The sequence below is a fragment of the Macrotis lagotis genome, chromosome 5, assembly GCF_037893015.1.
Source record: "Macrotis lagotis isolate mMagLag1 chromosome 5, bilby.v1.9.chrom.fasta, whole genome shotgun sequence".
Lineage (NCBI taxonomy): Eukaryota > Metazoa > Chordata > Mammalia > Peramelemorphia > Peramelidae > Macrotis > Macrotis lagotis.
In genome coordinates this window covers 161,296,471-161,316,189 of record NC_133662.1, presented here as the reverse complement: position 1 = coordinate 161,316,189, position 19,719 = coordinate 161,296,471, and the positions used below count along the sequence as shown (strand labels likewise).

General features: G+C 36.0%; 1 protein-coding gene across 2 annotated transcripts in view; it reads right to left on the bottom strand.

The window, feature by feature from the left end:
- STXBP5 (syntaxin binding protein 5) overlaps window positions 1–9,640 on the bottom strand; it is a 195,148-nt gene extending 185,508 nt beyond the window's left edge. The window contains exons 1-2 of one of the 2 annotated variants that reach the window (XM_074187788.1): window positions 9,190–9,640; window positions 6,068–6,165 (exon numbers count right to left, since the gene is read on the bottom strand). In XM_074187788.1, the coding sequence (XP_074043889.1) occupies window positions 6,068–6,165; window positions 9,190–9,342 (251 nt within the window). In that variant the 5' untranslated portion in view covers window positions 9,343–9,640. The remainder of the gene's footprint in view (window positions 1–6,067; window positions 6,166–9,189) is intronic. The other variant, XM_074187789.1, reaches the window with a different exon arrangement.
- Window positions 9,641–19,719: the final 10,079 nt, after the last annotated feature.

Here is a 19,719-nt window from a genome sequence, read left to right as displayed (position 1 = left end):
ACAGAAGTCAATATTAGTGATCAAACATTTAAGAATATAGATAAAATAAGATAAACCAATGGGACTACTGAGTCACAATAACTGAAAGCTAATAATAAATCTTCATATAAAATTAAATCAACCAAGAAGCATTTACTACCAAGCATTCACTAAGATGCCAGCAAATGTACTAGGTTCTAGGGACAGAGATGACTAGAATAAGACATTGTACTTATAAGAAGCTTCCATTCAACATAATTTCATGGAAATTAATAATTAGCATTTATTTTTTACCAGAGAAAAAAATTCTAAAAGGAAATTCAAAATGAGTTAAATTGGAGTAAAAAAAACTAAGTTAAATATAGACAACCTTTTCACAAAAATGAGACTTTACTAGTGCTGTCAGCTTTTTGATTCATTTCATGAATTCAATACAAATTTAAATGAAGCATGATTAAGGAAGGAAGAGGAACTTCAACTTTTAGAAGCATTTTCCTATTCCTTATCTTTTAATGATTACATGGTTTCAGAAACAAATATTAGTTTTATTAATACAATTGCATACATAAAAAAATACTGATTTGAAGATAAACAATTGGTTTCAAATCCTAACTGCCACATAGTGGAACATCAACAAGTCAAATAATTTCTCTTTAATATAGTTTTCATATTATAAAAAAAGAACTAATAATGTCTGTCTACACACATCAATGATAATCATGAGGTACAATGTGTTATAGTGAACAGAAAACCTAACAAAGAGAGAGCAAGAAGTTGGTTCAAATCCTTTCAATAAATCTGTGTAACCCTGAACAAATCATTTAATCCCTCAGTATCCTAGATCAGAGGTAGCAAATAGATAACCTGCAAGAAAAATGTAGCTCACAACACTCCCAAGAGGCTCCCAATCACAACACTCCCAAGAGGCTCCCAAACCAGATAAAAATACAATTTGGAAATATTTAATAAAATACACTAAAATACAAAAAACTGTAGATAAATATGTGATTTTCTAAGTCATTATGAAGCTACAAGGATCCTTATGTATGGTCTAGCATCTTCCCCCCTCGTTTTTGTTTGAGTTTCAGGCCATTATCTAGACAACTAGAAGGCTTTTAAGTGACAAAACAGTTTAGATTGATAAGAATTACCTGGAATCCCTACCCTACACTAATGTAATCACATTTCTTTCAACAGAAGAAAAAAATCTACTTAATAGTGCTTTACTGAGGATTAAAAATGATAATTACATGTAATTCTTTAAAAGCAATATAACAATAAATATTTCAAAATGGAAACAATAATTAAGTAGATATTTTTAGTTCTTTTAAATCAAATTGTAATGTCAGATGTAAAAGAAAAACTAAAGATTATACAAAGATTATACACTTATTTCTAATCTTCTTTAGTCCATTCATCACTTGGACTATGGCAGGAGAGATATTGATAAACTAGAGAATACCCAAAAGAGGGCAATCAGGAAAGTAAAGAAACTCAAATCTATGCAAATGATACCATTTATTGAAGGATCTTGGGATGCTCAATTTGTAAAAGGAGAATAGAAGTTTATAAATATTTAAAGAGTTGTCAAAGGAACAAAAGATTCAAAACAGCTCACAAGTCAGTCAATGAGCATTTATTAATCACTTACTATAATCGATGATAAATAAATAAATTTAAAGTTCACGTAAGAAAAAAACTTGATAAAAAGCACAGGCAAAAGAAAATAAAATGAGCTGCCTCCAAAGATGGTAAATTAATGTTAAATATTTTGTTAGTCATAAAATACTGGTTAATCTCTTTTCAATCTTAAATAGAAAAAAATAAAGCATGCCAACTTTCCAGTGTCCTTCCTGGATACTATCTCCTTCCTGGATTTTCATAGTATTGCTCTTTCTTGATTTTCCCATCTGTAGGATAACCACACTGCTATTTCCTTTGCTGTATCATGTACCATTCTCAAGTCACAGGAATTCTCCAAGACTCTATTCTGGCCTTCTATCTCTATTCCCTCTCTGTGATCTAATTCCCATGAGTTCAGTCTTAAATGTCCAACAGGGTGAAGAGAACATGAGCCTGGAGTTGAGGAGAGAAACTAAGGATGGATACATAAATTGGAATGCTTGATATGGAAAAAAATAACACATACACACAAACTACACCCTCTCCAATATTGCTAATAGATCCCTCCAAATGTGGAATGGACTGCCTCTTAGAAAGGGTGGTCTGCCCTACTTTGAAGGTCTCCAAACAAATCTTGGACAACTACTTGTCTTGCATGTTTATGCATGGATTGGACAAGAGAATCAATTAGGTGCCTTCCAAATCTCAAATCTTGTGATTTCTTTCCGTTTCAGTCAAATTCCTCCAGAGAATTTTCTGCATTCATTATCTTCATTTTCCCATCTCTCAACACTTTCTGACACATAGCAATCTAATTTCCAATACTACTACTCAAATGCAAGTATTTTCTGATTATCAACAATCTCAACTACTAAATTAAATGGCATTTTCTCAGTGTTCATCTTATTTTATCTCTGGAGATTTTTATACTGACAGCCTTGACTGACTCTTGCTCTATCAGCCTCCCTCACTACAGTGGGACAGTTGCTCGTTGGACCATTACCTATCCAATCATTACCTAAGTAAATCCAGCCACTGGAGTTTGATGACTGAGAGAATGAGGTTGATGACTCTGTGCAACTCTGCCTTACTTAAATCCAAAATATGTCATTCAAAAGGCAAGACATCACTTGAGATGTCATTGGTCCTCTTTAAAAATGAAGGACAAACTGCCACCACCTAGTAAATCAGTCAGGTTCACAACCTCAGTCATTTGTTATCTCTCTCTCTCTTACCGATATTTAATTAGCTACTAAATCTTACTCATTTAAATCTCTCTCATCTGTTCATTTCTCTCCCCTCATACAACAATCTAGTTCAGACATTCACCACTTCTTGCTTGGACTATGGCAATATCCTCATGTTCTGGCTCAAGTTTCTTACCTTTCCAATCCATTCTCCACAAACGCAAAATTAATACTTCTAAAATATAGGTCTGACCATGTTGTAACCTAGCTCAAAAATCTTGAACTGCTTAATCTAATATTTGAAGTAATCTAATATTTGAAGCAATTCACTTTATCCTCAAACTATCTTTCTATTTAATATATTATTCTTTCCTTCATAAACCATGTTTCAGTCACACAATCCTATTACGCCAAACTCTTATTCTACTCTCATCACCATATCTTGCATAGGTCCTATGCTTAGAATGCATTCCTTCCTCCTCTTACCTTCTTAGAATACCTCTCCTTACTTCCAGTTTAGTGCTTGCTTCTTCCTCATATTATATACTTATGAATAGGCTGTACTCAGGCACACTCCCAGCACATCAAATAGAATATAAGTTCAAGGGCAGGGACCATTTAAGTTTTTTACTTGTATGCCTTGTGACTAGTATATAGCAGACATTTAATATTTCTTAGTTTAAGGATATTATAATTAATAAATGGTTCATATGATTCAAAGAAAAGGTATAAGAAGAAAACCATTTCAATGGAAGGAGAAAATGTGCAGAAAGCCACAAATTAATCAGAAATTTAACATTTCACATTTAACATTTCTTTGCATAGTTGAGATAGCTTAGAAATCTCCAGATATGCCACTAACTATTCTTCAGCTATAAAAGGGACACAATATCACAAATTAAACCCTTTAAACTACTAATAAAATATAAACATAGTAAATTGAGCAGAGTTACATAAGAGTCTGAGAAATAAACATTATATCTATATATCTAAAAAACTATATATCCTGTTCTTCCACTTTTCAACATATCAAATTGATAAATTATTTCAATGCTTCTTTAAAAGTTCATTATTTTATCAGTATAGATACTCCTAATGATTTCATAGGTGGTCAGGAGTTACTGTGGTTAAAGAAAAAATAAATCATCAAAGAGCTTATATCCTAGTGATTGACTGGCCTTTCAAACTAATCATCTAAGTTCTTTCGAGAAAAGACAAAGTATTTCTAAGTTCATAGGTATATAGAACTAGAAGTGGAAGACATTTAAGTAGTCATTTCAGTCAACACACTCATTTTACGAATTAAGAAAACAGAGGTCCAAAACTGTTACAATTTGCCCAAGGTCACAAAAGTAATAAGTAGCAGAAGAAGAACTTAAACTAAGGTCCTCAGACTCAAAGTAGGACTTTAGTGGCATATTTTAACATAAAGCAAATAATTAGTTCACAACAGTTCAAAGTTGAAAGAAATCTCAATGACCATCTAGTCCAATCCACACTTAAAAAGAAATGCTCTCCATAAAATATTCAATAATGTTGAAGAAAAGACCTAGAAAAAAGTCTTTTTCTCTACTACCTCCCAAAACAACCCACTGTACTTGTGGGAAAAGTCTTTTTTAAAAGTTTTCCCTTACCTATTATCTACTTCTGCTCTTTAGGACAAAGGTGAATGGATCTAAATTCTTTCCTTACATGACAACCTTTCAAATACTTAAGACATGATTGTTATATCCTCCACTAAGCTTTATCTTCCCCATTTGCTTCAAATGATCCTCATCCAGCACAAATACAAAGCTTTTCACCATACTAGTTTGTACTCCAGAAACTCTTAATGTACTTCCTAAAACATGTCACCTAACTATGTGGGAAATACTAACAAAAGTTTTGCTTGAATAGTATACCTGTTGGAAAATCAGTCTTTTACATCTAGAATGTACAGCAAAAATATATTGGCAAAATCAGAAAGCAGAAATAGGATTAATAATCTTATCAAAATATCCTGACAAAGGACCTCAAAAAAAAGTATAAGCTTCAACTGATTACAATTATAACTCCTCCTGCATACTAGATATATTTCAATAAAAACAGTGAAAAAACTCAAAGTATCCCCCAATTGTCTTATAACTGCACTATCATTTGTACAGCATGAGTCTGAACTAAAGTTTGACAATAATTCATTTGTATTGTTAGCTAAATGTTGGTTGTTATTAATAGATAATAGCTATGGTTGTTATTAATAGATAATAACACAATAACATAGTATAAAGCAAATACACAGGACATACATTTGTAAATAAAAAGTCTTTCCTATTAACTCAGACTAGAAGAAACTCTGAATAGAAATTATATTTTCTATAAAATGTAATCTTCAAAATGTAATCACATGTAATCTTCAAAAAAGATAGGAAGGAGTTTGGGAAAACTTTACCAAAAAATATATTTTATTTTTCTTTGGATGAACCAGAAAACATATTTTTCTTCCATAGCATTTTTTTCTTCCAAATACAACTAAATAACCTAAAATATTTTCTTTAAATTTTACATAATATATAAAAAGTATTTAGAAGAGTATTTATTCATTGACTCTTCAGATTGACAAGAGTAGAATATCACTTTTTAAATATTCAAATTTAAAACCCCAGGATTCATTTAAGATAATATTCAACTTTACTATCTAACAACAGTCACTGTGAATGCAGCTCTTTAATATTTGCAAAGAATTTGGCTTATAGCACATTTGATCACAATCAACCACCCCTGTAAGATAAAAACCGAAGGCACTATAATTTCTAGAGAAAACTAGACTTCACAAGATCACATAGCTAGAAAAGCATCAAGGTGGGAAATGAACTCTTAAGTCTCTACTGCTTAATATTCACTGCATCATGATGTTACATTAATAAGTACAACAAAATTTAGGAAACTAATAAAATAAAAAATGTTATTTTTTCTTTTAATAAAAATTCTTCAACCTGAACTCCTGCAAAAGATAAAATGTTGAACACTTTACAAACAGATGCTACTATTTCCATTTTTCTTCTTAAACTTCTACTCCTTTTAAAGAAAGTTGTAAACTACACAAACTTAACTTTATGTTCATGTTTAAGGACTGTAAACCACAAACGAAAACAGCAAGCCACACAAATCAGCAAGATACACAAAAATATCCAGACTAAAGTCCCTCTACTGAGCACCTGATTTTCACTTTCTGCTGCTTAGAAGCAGAGAAAGATTAGAGGAAATAACATCCGATTTTAAAAATTAAAATGAAAGGATACAGTCTTAAAGCACCAGTCTGAGTTCCAACTGCCAGGATCTTCTGCACAGGATCAAATGCCAAAGCTGAGGGTTGATAGGGGAATCCATGGCGAACAGTCTTGGGATAAGCAAGTGCCGAAATCAACAGCAAAAACAGACAAATAGAAAAAGGGAGGGAGAGAGGGAAAATTCATTATCATATGTTAGAAAAGAATATGTCTAGTTTTTAAAAAAAAAAAAAAACGAACACAATCATTGTCTCAAATACCTATTCATGTTCTGAAACAGAAGTTGAAGGCTGGCAAAAAACCAACAATATGTGAAATTGTGATTTTTTTTTAGCTTAATGTCTCAGATGTTATGCCCTGGAACATCTTCCCTTTAGGTATCTTCCCTCTGGAGTGGCAAAAAATGCCTGCCATTTAAGTCACAGAACATTTTTATACAAATAAAAGAAAACTGAAGACTTTTAATAAAATGGCCAATTGTAAATGGAATCATTAAAATTATTAAAGAGAAATTGAAGAACAAGTTCTGTTTCTCTTAATCAGATTCCTTCAAGATAGAGTTTTAGAAAGGAATATATACTTTTTCTCTCTTCCCTAGGAACCTACTTTCTAAAAAAGAAATATTACTCCATTTTAGGAAAATGTCTAAAATGTACAATCTCAAACAACTCTTTCAACAATGTTTCTGTGTGATATCAGTTTATAAAAATTTAATAGCTCTAACAAGAGAATATTTATTTTAAACATATTAATGGGCTTGACTTATGTTATTCAACTCACACAAACATTAAACACCTCCTTTAGGCAAAGCACAGTTCTGGGTCCTAAAAATACAAAAACATAAAAAAGCAAAAAATAAAAAACAAAATTCCCCCATTCCATCCTCTTAATATTTAATGGGGGGGGGGGAGTAGAGAAGACTTATACAGAAATAAATACTTATGAGGTGTTTAGGGCAAAGGATGAGTCTACAGAAAAGACCACAGAAGTATTCACAAGAATTTTTAGGACAAAAGGTTGTTATTCCTCATCAAAATGAAAAGTCATCATTAACAATTTTCCTCCTTGAGGGAATCTATGTAATGGCTACCAAAAATCCATTTTATAGCTATATTTAACCTTTTCCCCCATATTTAAAAAAAAGCATTATGTATCATATGCTATAAAATGCCCTTTTTGGGGGAAATGGTATCATACTTTGATAAATATAAAGCAATCACCAAGCCTTTTACTTTAAAACTTTTAAAGGGAACATCATAACTCAACGTGAGTAAACCTAGTTATATTGTTACTTTTATGAAGTTTATAATAAAGACAGAGCAATGAGACTAAAAATATATCTGTGTGTCCTCAAAATTGTCTGTCTATATTAAGGGAATGAATGCTTATTTCAGATGATAAAAAATATCAATATTCAAATTAATTTGAATGTCTCATTGAACAAGGAACTAATTTGCTGCATCATCCTTCCTGAACTTAAGGACCCAGGCTTGTGATTATTACAGCACTTAGAGGCAAGAATCCCAGCGTTAACTTTTTACACCAATATCACAAGAAATAATTTATAAATTCAAGTTAGAAGTCATCCACACTACATTTTTAACAAAGAAAATGCAAGGCATAGGTAAATGCCAAACTGCTAATTAAATCAGGCTGCCTGTTAACCAATCTTCATTAGAAGTCATTTCCAAAGGAGGCCACAAGGGTTTCATGATTGTGTCTTATGTTTAAAAAAAAAAAAAAACAGAAAACCTTTCAGATTATTGCAATTGATGCTTCCAAATACTAACAATGGTCAGCATTATAAATGAGGCAATCTTGGAATCACTGTTGCATTAAGGAAGGGTCAGGAGAGTTCACAACAGAGAAGTTGGAGAAAATAGCCTGCTAAGAGGCTTTTAATCACAAAGTGCTTTCTAAGGTGACAGACACAGAGAGAGAAAAGTAGATAGAAAGAGGAATAGATAAATATTACATTAAATAAAGGTAAAATAAATTAGGTAAATTAAAGACAGAGATGGAAAAGTAGATAGGTGAATAGATAAATATTATAGAGATGGATAGATTAGTAGAGGAATAGATACGGATAAGTAGATAGATCAATAGGTAAATTAAATAAAGAGAAAGATGGAAAAGTAGATGAGTGGATAAATATAGAGATGGATAGATTAGCAGAGGAATAGATATTAAATAGAGGAATAGAGTAGAGGAATACATATTAAATAGAGGAATAGAGTAGAGGAATAGATATTAAGTAGAGGAATAGAGTAGAGGAATAGATATTAAATAAAGAGAAAGATGGAAAAGTAGATGAGTGGATAAATATAGATGGATAGATTAGTAGAGGAATAGAGTAGAGGAATAGATATTAAAAAGAGGAATAGAGTAGAGGAATAGATATTAAATAGAGGAATAGAGTAGAGGGATAGATATTAAATAAAGAGAAAGATGGAAAAGCAGATAGATGGATAGGTAAATGGGGGATAGATTAGGGAGAGAGATGTAGATAGGAAGATGAATAGAATAACATTATAGAGAAATGGATAGATCAGTAGGGGAATAGACAGAGATATGGATAAGCAGATAAAGGGATAGATCAATAGATCAATAGACAAATTAAATTTTAAAAAGATGGAAAAATAGATGGCTGGATAAGCAGGCATTTTAGAAAAATGAATAGATTAGTAGAGGAACAGACACAGAGATATGGATGGATAGACCAATAGCTGGGTAAATTACATAAAAACAGAGCTAGAAAAGCAGATAGATGGCTAGATAAGCAGGTGGACAGAACAGGAGAGAAGTAGATAGAAAGATGAATAGATAAACATTTTAGGAAAATGAGTAGATAAAGAGTAGATAAATGGATAGATAAGTAGACAGATCAATAGGTAAATTAAATAGAAACAGCCATAGAAAAGTAGACAGAGGGATAGAGAAGCAGGTGGATAGATGAGAGGGAGAGAAGTAGAAAGCCGAACAGCTAAGCCTTACAGAAAGGGGCCGGATTAGCAGAGGAATCAGGATAGAGGGGGGGATGAGAGTGGCTGAGGGGGAGAGAGCACGCAGAGGAGGGAGGGAGGGAGAGGGCCGGCGGGGCCGGGCCGGGCCGGGCCGGCCCCGGGGCCAGTCACCTTGCAGAGCTGGAAGTGCTCCGCCTGGAGCGTCTCCTGCACTTCGCTCTCGCGGGCCCCGGGCGGCGGCGGCGGCGGCTGCTGCTGCTGCGAGGACGACGAGGACCCGGCCGTGAGGCCGTCCAGCACCTTCCTGATGTTGAATTTCTTCATGGTCTCCCCGGCTCTCCTCCTCCGGCCGCGGGCCCGGGCCGGAGGCTCAGCGGCACGGCTGCGGGCCCGGCGGCAGCGCCGACAGGAGCGTCAGCGGGGCGGGCGGCGGCGGCTCCGCGGGGGGAGCGAGCAGGGGAGGAGGCAGGAAATCCCGCGACGCCGGGCGGGCGGGCCCAGCCTGACACTCAGGGACGGAGCGAGCCAGGCCCCCCGGCCGGCCGCCGGCCCTCCGCGGGGAGGCGGCAGCGGCGGCGGGGCCCTTCACCTGCTGCCGCCCGCTCTCACCGCGCCCTCCTCCGCCGAGTCCATGCCCTCGTCCCTCCGGGCGCCCCCTCCTCACTCTCAGTCCGCGACCCCAAGCGGACCGGACCCACCCCCGCGGCTCCTCGCCGCCCCGGCTGGCTGCGCGGCTCCTCTGCCTCCGCGCACGCCACCAACGCCCGGAGGAGGAGCAGCGGGCTCGGCCAACTGCGGCCGCCGCGGCAGCACCAGCCCCGGCAGCGGCAGCGCCAGCCCCAGCCGCGGAGCGGGGCTGCCGAGCGTGCGCATGCGCGGCCACAGCCGGCCCCCCCCCCCCCCCCCCCCCCCCCCCCCCCCCCCGTCAATTACCTCCTGCTAAACCCCAGACAATAGCCGGCGTTGAGCCTGCTGCACCCCGGGAGCCCCGAGCCCTCGATGGGGGGCAGCTGACAGACTCTACCTTGACCTCTAACAGTTGTGCCTATTACAGGCGCTTGGCTCCTTGGCTTGTTTCTGAATCTTTATTCATTTTAATGTTGCAGAAAAAAAAAAAAAGAGAACACGGAATCTCCCAAAAGGAGAACAGTAGCGATGGGTGGCAAAGGACGCTTCAATGAAAGCACCCCCCAGTCTTCAACAGGGGTACCCCCAAAATGCATTCCGCCCCCGAGCTTGTAGAATCATAGCTGCGAGGAAGCTCAGAAACCATCCAAGCCAACCCCTTCATCTAGAAACGAGGAAACTGAGTCCCAGGAAAGTCAAGGTCCAGAAGTGGGCAAGCAGGACTGGGCCGGACCAGTACCAGCGGGAGGGTGCCCCAGGAAAGCGAGGTCTCTCTGTGCTCTTTGCGGTCATTAACTCCTTTCAGACGGTTGATTCGGGGCAAGAACAGGACAGACTCCCATTCCAAGCTTTTTCCCCCCTAAATACACCCCATCCTGCCCACTTGCTGGTAGCCACGCCGCGCCGCGGGGCGCTTCCTTGGACATGTTCCTTTTTCCCTTCCCCTCACCTCTTCCCCCCAGGACGGTGAGGTGGGGAGGGGCGCACGGATGAAGGGATGCGGGTCTGGTCCAGTCCATTGCGGTTCTCCCCTCTCTACCGACATCCTCCGCCCCATGCGAACCAAAGGCACGAGGAACTTAAATTTGGAAGGTGATCGATTGACTGAGCCAACCATTGCATTCAATATGGTAAAGGGGGATGTGAACTCAAAAGAGTGAAAGGGAAATGTAAGGAAATGCATAACCACGGCTCCTGTCAGAGTCATTACTAGTAAAAAAAAGTGACCAAATACACTCCAGTTGTGTTGCTTGAGGGGGTTCTGGTCGGGAAAGGCGGGGGTCGTGACTCAAAAGTGCTTAGTAAAGCTAAGGAAAGGGACAGAAACAAGTACCTGCCCTTTCTGCCCTTTAACTGGAAGCCCTGAGCCTGGTTCATTCAATTTTTCTCTTTCCATTGGCTCATAGTTCAGGACTAATTGGCTGGGCCTGTTGGATTGGGCCTTAGAGATTTCTGGGAAACGTAGTTCTTTCAACTATTTGTCCGGGACGGGGAGGGAAGCTATTCTGTAAGCAGAATCTAAGCTTTCCTGAAACTGTTTTTTCATTTGTAAAATGAAGGGGTTGGATTAGATGGTTTCTGAGATTCCTTGCCTCTATGATTCTGCAGGCTTTGAGACAGAAATCACTTCGGGGTACCCCAGTTCATCTTGCAAGGGGTCCTGGAAGATTGGGGAGTGCTTTCAGTTGAAATTTAATATTTATCAACCATGTACAGTTTTTTTTGAAATACAAAATACACAATTATACAGACAAGCTAGGCACTAGACCTTTGGATTCCAAAGGAAATGCAAGAATGAAGAAAGCACATCTGGACAGTCTCAGCAACTTAAGACTTAGAGAATTAGCTAAGGCACAGGTGTCAAACAGGGACCAGTGGGAACCAAATTAAAATTTAATTAAAAATATTTAACAAAATAAAACATAGCATTAGATTTCAAAACTATGTTAGTATTTAACCCCCAAGGATTGTTGTACAAATTTCTATTTGAAAATTTCCATTTGAGTTTGACATCTCAAGTATTAAGAAGTGAAGTGGCAAGAGGATCATCCCACCAAGACTTGGTTCCAGATATTGCTGACTATAGGGGCAGCTCTTTATCTACTAATACCATGGAACTTCTCTTAAATAGTTTGCATTCTTCTTATGGTGTCTCAAATGTACCCACAATGTCCAGAAACCATGAATACAACCCTAAGGTTAGTTCCAGTAGATATTCATCTTAGGTTGTGATGTGAGGAATTCTCAAGATTCACTAAACCACTCTCCCCCTCCCATCCATCAAATTTTTCTTACACTGACCTGTTTGAAATTAGTAGTATGTAAGCAATGATTCATTTCAGATCAAAGGAACACAGCATTTAGAACTGGAAGGGCCTTAGGAGCTCATCAACTGTCTACAAATCTTGAAACTATATATAAATGTTAGTTATTACAAATTCATTTTTACAATTGAAATTAAAGTGGAAGAGAATTATGTGATTTGTCCAAGAATAAAATTAAGAAAGTAGCAGAACTGGATTCAAATTCAACTCCTGACTCCAAACCCATTTCTCTTTCTACTATACTGTTAAGTTAGTTAGATAGAATGGGGCACAGGATAAATCATCTTTTGAGGGAAAGGAATAGAGAAAGAAAGGGATAAGTTCAGACCTAGGAGATTTTTATATAACAAAAGAAGCAGCATGAAAGACGAAATGGTAAAGTATAAAAGGCAAACTATTTAACAATTCCCTAGTGTTAATCAAGTAAGAGAAAATAATGAATTTAATAGATTATCCCTCCCACCTCAAATAAATGTGTTTAGTCCATATTCATTTTTGTCAATTGACATATTCCATCTCACTTTTATTAAGGATATAGAACTGGAAGAATTCTCAGGATGTGAACATTTTATAATATAACCCCAGTTCTCCAATCAGACGTTTCATAATCTAACCAAAAGAGAACTTTCACTTGATCATTTTTGTACATATGTGTATGTACACACACACACACACACACACACACACACACACACACAAACACACACTATACAAACCCAAATCAGCATCTCCAAGTCAAGCTCCAAAACAAACAGGAGTGGACCATATTTAAATTTAGGGAACTGAATAGTGTTTTCAATGATCCCAAACTTCTCAAAGTTGCAAAGGCTCATCTTTTCAATGCAGATTATTGTCTTGATAGCAGCATGATGCAGTGGATAAAATCTTGAACTGGGTGTCAGGAAGAGGGGGCAGGGTTCTAGTCCTACTTCCAACATTTATGATGGGACAAATAGCAAGTTACCTAATTTTTCTAAACCTCAGGCAAATGTTTAAAATTATAAATTATACTCAGAATTTAAGGCTATGAATCATGGAGCACCACTCTCTCAGAACTAAGAGATTCTAGTCACCCAAAGATCTCTGGTAAGGTATTTACAGGGAAGGGTAATAGTGTAAGAAAACTGTAGAATTTTACTAATACTAATTTATTCTGAATGTCATGAAAAAAGATCAAGAACAAACATGACTAGAGAAAGTAATGTTATAAGACTGAGAGATAATAGATAGTGTGGATATTTCACATATTTTAAAAATATAATAAAATGTTGATTCTCTCTGAAGTATTTACAGGACTCATATAGACAAAACTGGGTTGCTAGGTGCACATGCCAGTAAGATCAGCCATAGATTGATGAATTAAAATAGCATAATAAGAAAAGGCCTAACAAAAATCCTCTCTATTCTCAAATTTTACCACTTAACCATTTAAGCATTTGGGGTTAATAACCACTAAAAAATAACTCCAATGTCTTATTGCCTGTAGGAACAACCTTGAGTTTTCAAAGGTTATGGCAGCAAAATGAAAGCCCTGGAAGGCTCTTTCAAACTGGAAAGGCTTCAAGTACAGCCTGGCAGTAACAGACTGTATGTCTGCCATCTCCCTAGCTAAATGCAGAGAGGCATATTCCCACCAGAAGGCTGGCCACCAGGGGACAATTTTTTTTTTTTGACATAGCAACCCAGGAGCACCTTCTATTGAGAAATATGAGGGGATACAATCTTTGTCAGTGGTAAAAGTATCTACATCAATGAAATCATGAATCCTTGAAGTATTGATCATACATGATTGAAATCTTTCTCTGCCATCTCATCTTATGTTGATGGAATGAGTATTCAAAATAATGAAATGGAAGATCCTTCAAAGTATATTTCATAAGGACTAAATTATTTACGATTTTATTATGCCAATCATTTTAGCATATAAAAATGTTCTGGGTTCTTATTTCACTTTTTTGGTTATAGGCTTATATTTTACTTCTCTGCTTCAATCCCTGTTTTCTGAAAGTGAAGGTTCATATATTCCTTTTCCTGGATCTATATATTTAAAGCTAAAGACACAATAGAGATCTAGTTTAACCCCCTTGTTTTATATATGAGGAAACTGTGGCCAAGAGAGACAAATTTTCATGCTTAAGGTCATATAGAGTTAGGATTTGAACCTAGGTCATCTGTTTTCAAATTCAGTACAGAAAAAATGTCTCAGATTTTACCACATTATCTTTTGTTCTCAATGGTTAATCTTATATTGTTCAAAGTGCCAAAAATAATGCTTTGAAGCATTGTAAATTGAATATTTTTTATTTAAATAAATATTTTCCTTTGAATTGCTATTCCATTCCTTCATGTATAGGAGATACCTCTAATGATACTTCCTAGGGCCAGAAAACCAACTGAAAAGGGGAAAAAGATGAAGATTTTTCTCAACAAAAATTTTCTGGACAATATAGTATGCCTACTATTAATGAAGTAATATTACAAATTAATTTATCTTTGGAAAGAATGCTAGATTTAGAGAATGTTGGTTAAAATTTCAGTTCTTCCTACACAACTATCTGGGTCTCTTCATGTGTAAAATGAGAGATTGGGATACTTAGTCTCTAAAATTTATTCTAGATCAAAATATATGATCTTAAGAACATTATTAATCTAAAAATGTTTATGAACATGAAATTGGGTGTTGTCATCTTCATTTAAAAGAATCTGAATTTGTCACATTCACTCCAAGGAATAACATTCCATATGTAAAGAATTAAAAGTCCTTATAAGCCATGTTGCTTTCAATGTTTGATCCTGCTGTTGTGAGCTCCACCTGGTATAGGTATTATGGCCAATCTATCTATTTATAGCAACTGACTAATGTCCAAGAATGATTAGGACTTTGGCAGGCTTAATAAACACTATCAAGTAAGTAAACAAACCATAAGGTTGGGAACAGAATAGTCAAGGCAGCCACTGTCGAATAAACTGTCATAATTGCCAGACTTTAACCTATTTTGGGACATACATATTCTGGCAAACATTGGAGTGAGTCTTTACTGCCAAACAAGAACTAAACATGCAGTCAATTATATGTGTGTTAGCATTTTCTCTTGACCAAGTATACTATTAAAAAAAAAACCCATAGACGGATATCTAGCAAACATCAACAGAGCATAAAAGCAGATTTAATATAAATCCATAAAAGCAGTTATTTCTATTGAATATGGTCAAAAACCATGAAATAAGGTAATGCCATTCCATATATATTATAAAATGCATAAATCTCTGAGAGTGAACCTACCAACATACATGCAAGAGTTAAATAAATAAAGGTACAAAAATTTCCTTACAGAAATAAATGTAAACAAATATTTTTACTATTCACCTTTGGGATGGACCAGTATAATAAAATAACAATTTTATGCACATTAATTTAAAGAAATAGTGCTATATAGGGGCAGCTAGGTGGTGCAGTGTGTAGAGACCAGCCCAGGAGTCAGGAGTACCTGAGTTCAAATCCCACCTCAGACACTTAATAATTACCTAGCTGTGTGGCCTTTGGGCAAGCCACTTAACCCCATTTGCCTTGCAAAAACCTAAAAAAAAATAGTGCTATATCAATCAAAATTCTAAGGAAATATAGAACTATACAAAGTGATAAAAATTAACTTAGAAAAACAAAAGGGCCATAATCATAAGGAAAATTATGAGAGAAATATAAATAAAAGAAATAGTATTACCAGATTTCAAACTATATTAGAAAACAGTCACTAAAATTATTAGTTGGTATCAATTTAAAAACATAGACACAAATCAATGGAACATATGAATCAATAAAATAATAAAAAAATAGTTTAGAGATTAACTTAATCAGTCACTTCTCAATGATTTATTAAGCACTTACATTGTGCTATAGGTACTGTGCTAAGAACTGTGGAAACAAAGAGAGACAAAAAGCAGTCCCTGCCCTCAGGGAGTTTACATTCTAATGTGGGAAGATAATTTGTAAATAGCTAGATACATATAAATTATATATGTAGTACATGAGTAACTGAGTAAAATAGAAGATAATCTCTGAGAAGAATACAGAGAGTTGAGGGGAGGAGCTGAGCAACCCTCCTGCAGGAGGTCAGGCATGAGTCAAAAAGAAACCAACAGAGGAAGAATACACATTTCCAGCAATGCAGACAGACCAGTGCAAAGGCATCAAGAGGTGGAAAGGAATGTCTGAAGAATAGTGAGGCAAATGTGGTAGAATTGTAAATTCTAAGACTAGATAGGTAGGAAGTAGCCAGCATATCAGGAGTTTAACAAATAGAGGAGTTTATTTTTGATCCTGGTGGTGATAAGGAGCCACTAGAGCTCATCAACCACCTAGCTTTAGCAAAGTCACCTTGCCACTGAGAGGAAGTGAGATTGGGAGGCCTGAGACAGGAACATCAGTTGGAAGGCTATTTAATAGAAAAAAAAGATAAAAAAAGACAAAATAAGGTGATCGTAACTATGTGAGTGGATAGAAGGGATCCAGTACTCATTCTTCAGAAATAAGCTTCTAAGGCCTATATAGTTTATATCATCAATTTATATCAGAAAATTGTTGTTTTAAATGAGATTTTGTTCCCCTCTCCATGAAAGGCCTCCCCTGATGCATCATGGTAGCTTGGATATAATCTTGGGTTTTCAAAGACTATTTCAGTAGATTGTAAACTCTGACAGATACTATATATTATATATATATATATATATATATATATATATATATATATATATATATATATACATACGTATGTATACATATAATACTATATTTAGTTTATATCTATATATAAATATCAACTTATTTATTAGTATGAGATCCTTGTTCAATGATAAAATATTTCTAGAGAAATACTGATATGAATATTCTTGCTTATATGAAAACAGAAGATACAAAGAAGTTAAAGTTAAATGGGGAAAGTTGATTTGGAGGCTGTGAAAAAGCAAACAAAGGAGTTTCTGCAATTTGGTTTTATAATACAATCAAAAGTAACTATCATGGGAAATTGGGGGTCATCTTGCAGTGCTCATTAACTATAGAAGCAAAAAAGAGTGCCAAGAAATTAAATGAATGTTTATAATATTGTTTAAAGTCTCTCTCAAGTGTTCTTGGTATCTTGTGTTTCCTTTCCCCTCACTCTGCCACCATCAACAGAGAAATGGAGAGTTGAGAGTCATTTTTCATTTTTCTTAGTTTCATTGGTTGTCTTGAACAAAAGAATTCATCTCCTAGTTCAGCAAATATGCCAAAATTTGTGTAAGTGTTCTGGGTTCAGGTCTCTGGTGCTTTATGTAAGCTATTTAAATATTAATAAAAGAAGATTCAGTTAACCATAGTAGGAGTCAAGGAATTGCATTGAGGACATCCTTGCTGACTCAGCTGATCAAAGCTCTTTTGCTAATTTTTGCTTAGCTATTCATATCTAAGGATTAGAGAGCACCTAGAGATCCACAAAGGCTATTTTGTACTCTGGGAATCAGGAAGTGATGTTAACATACTGGGGATGCTTTATAAGCTTGCTAGGTCTTGTCAGTTCTATCTCCACCACACCTCTTGGCTCTACCCCATTTTCACCTCTAATATAACCACCATTCTTGTTCAGCTCTTCACCCTACTTTATCTGAATTATCTCATAATTGGCCTCCCTATCTCCTAGCTTTCCTCTCTCTAATATATCCCCCACACAGTTGTAAACTGCCATTCCATTTTACTGCCTTCCTCAAGTATCTTCAGTAATTCTCTATTGCTTCTAGGATAAAATACAAACTACTCAGCATGGTACTTAAAACCCTTCAAAATAGGACTTCAGTCTACTTTCCAGGTTTATTTCACATTACCTCCCTTCATGCACATTCTGTTCTAGCAAAGTTGACCTAAATGCATCATTGCTTCTCCTACTTAACTTGCTTTTGGACAGGCTGTGTCACATTCCTGAAGCATACTCCCTCTACTCCTCAGTCTTTTAAAACTCCTAAAATCTCAACTCAGGTATGACCTCCTGTGGAAAACCTTTCCAGACACCTCTAGTTTTTGCTGCTCTCTTCCTCCTCAATTTATATTTTGTTTATCCACTTACATGTTGTAGTTCAGTAATATTATAATTAATGAAAACATCCAAAAAGATCTATGACTTTGATATATATGTTTTATCCAACCATGGATATCAAAAATTATCCATACTGTCAAATCTGGTGTGATCCTTTTCCATGTCCTTCCATAAGATTACTGCAAGGTGGGGCGGCTATGTGGCACAGTGGATAAACCACTGGCCCTGAAGTCAGGAGTACCTGGGTTCAAATCTGGTCTCAGATACTTAATAATTACCTAGCTGTGTGGCCTTGGGCAAGCCACTTAACCCCATTGCCTTGCAAAAACCTAAAAAAAAAATCACTGCAAGGATTCCACTGAGTTGGGAGACTTCTTTGCTTTCATGTGACATACAGAGAATATTAGTAGAGCACTTGGTCTGCCTATTATCCCTTCCTTATTCTTATCATGTGATCAGTCAATCTTTTTTTTCTCTCATACAATTTCCCTGGTGATATAATTTATGAAAAAATAATGGAAAAATTTCCAGTATCAAGCCTACTGGAAAATAAAGATTTACTATCCAGAATTAAGGTAGATTGATCAGTGGGTTTTATCTGTATAATGTAGGACCATTAATGTACTTGCAGTGTTATTATTGTTTAATACTTAATATTTATTGAAGTCTTGTGTAAGTACTTTAATCTTCATATAATTCCTCATAAGGTCACACAATTATCAGTGAATCCAGAGTTCAAATTGTTTTCACTAGTCTCTTTACCATGACTCTAGCAAAAGTATTGATTTCACAGACAGATTTTCATCATTACTATCTTTTCCAGTTAACCATTAACATGTTTCCATTATCCAACCAAATTCAGCCTAATTCTAGAGAATATGTATTTGATTTCTTTTATTCTCTCTTCCTTTCACTTAGAAAATAGTTTTTGGGGTAGCTAAGTGGTGTAGTACTGGGTGACGGTGCCCTGGAGTCAGGAGGACCTGAGTTCAAATCCAACTTTAGACACTTAAAAATTACCTAGTTGTTTGACCTTGGGCAAGTCACTTAAATTTGCCTTGCATAAAACAAAAAAAATAGCTTTTTCTTTTCTCATACTTTTTCTTGTCCCCATAATTTATACCCAGCCTAAATTAGACCAAAAATGAAGAATACATTGCTTACATCTGTTTTACTACACAAAGGAAGAAGAAACTTTAGATTCAGCAGCAGTATTTTGATTCTAGAATTTCCAATCATCTAAAATTTTTGATGTCTTCTGATTTCTATAATTTTACCCTTCACTAAAACAGTTCATACCCATGTATAGAAAAAAAGAACTATGTATTTTAAATGCGAAAAAGAGAGATGACAAATGACATAAAAGCATAAAAGCAGTAGCCATCTTATAGACATAGGTCTTACACTATGCCCCAAAGCTTAATAATCTTTTCAATCCATTTAAAATACTTTATGGTTTCAAAGAAGAAGAGAATAAATCACCAATCAATTATAATTCTAATAAACAATTCCCTAATGTGGATCAAGGCTGTTAGAGGACTACCATTCCTCAAACTTCTAAAACACTTTCACCAAACACTTACCCCACAATAAATAAGAAAATAGCATGCATCATAAACCTACTTGAAGATAAAGAATGCATACTTGAAGTTCAGATAGACTGATTGGTGGTCTTACCCTGAAAC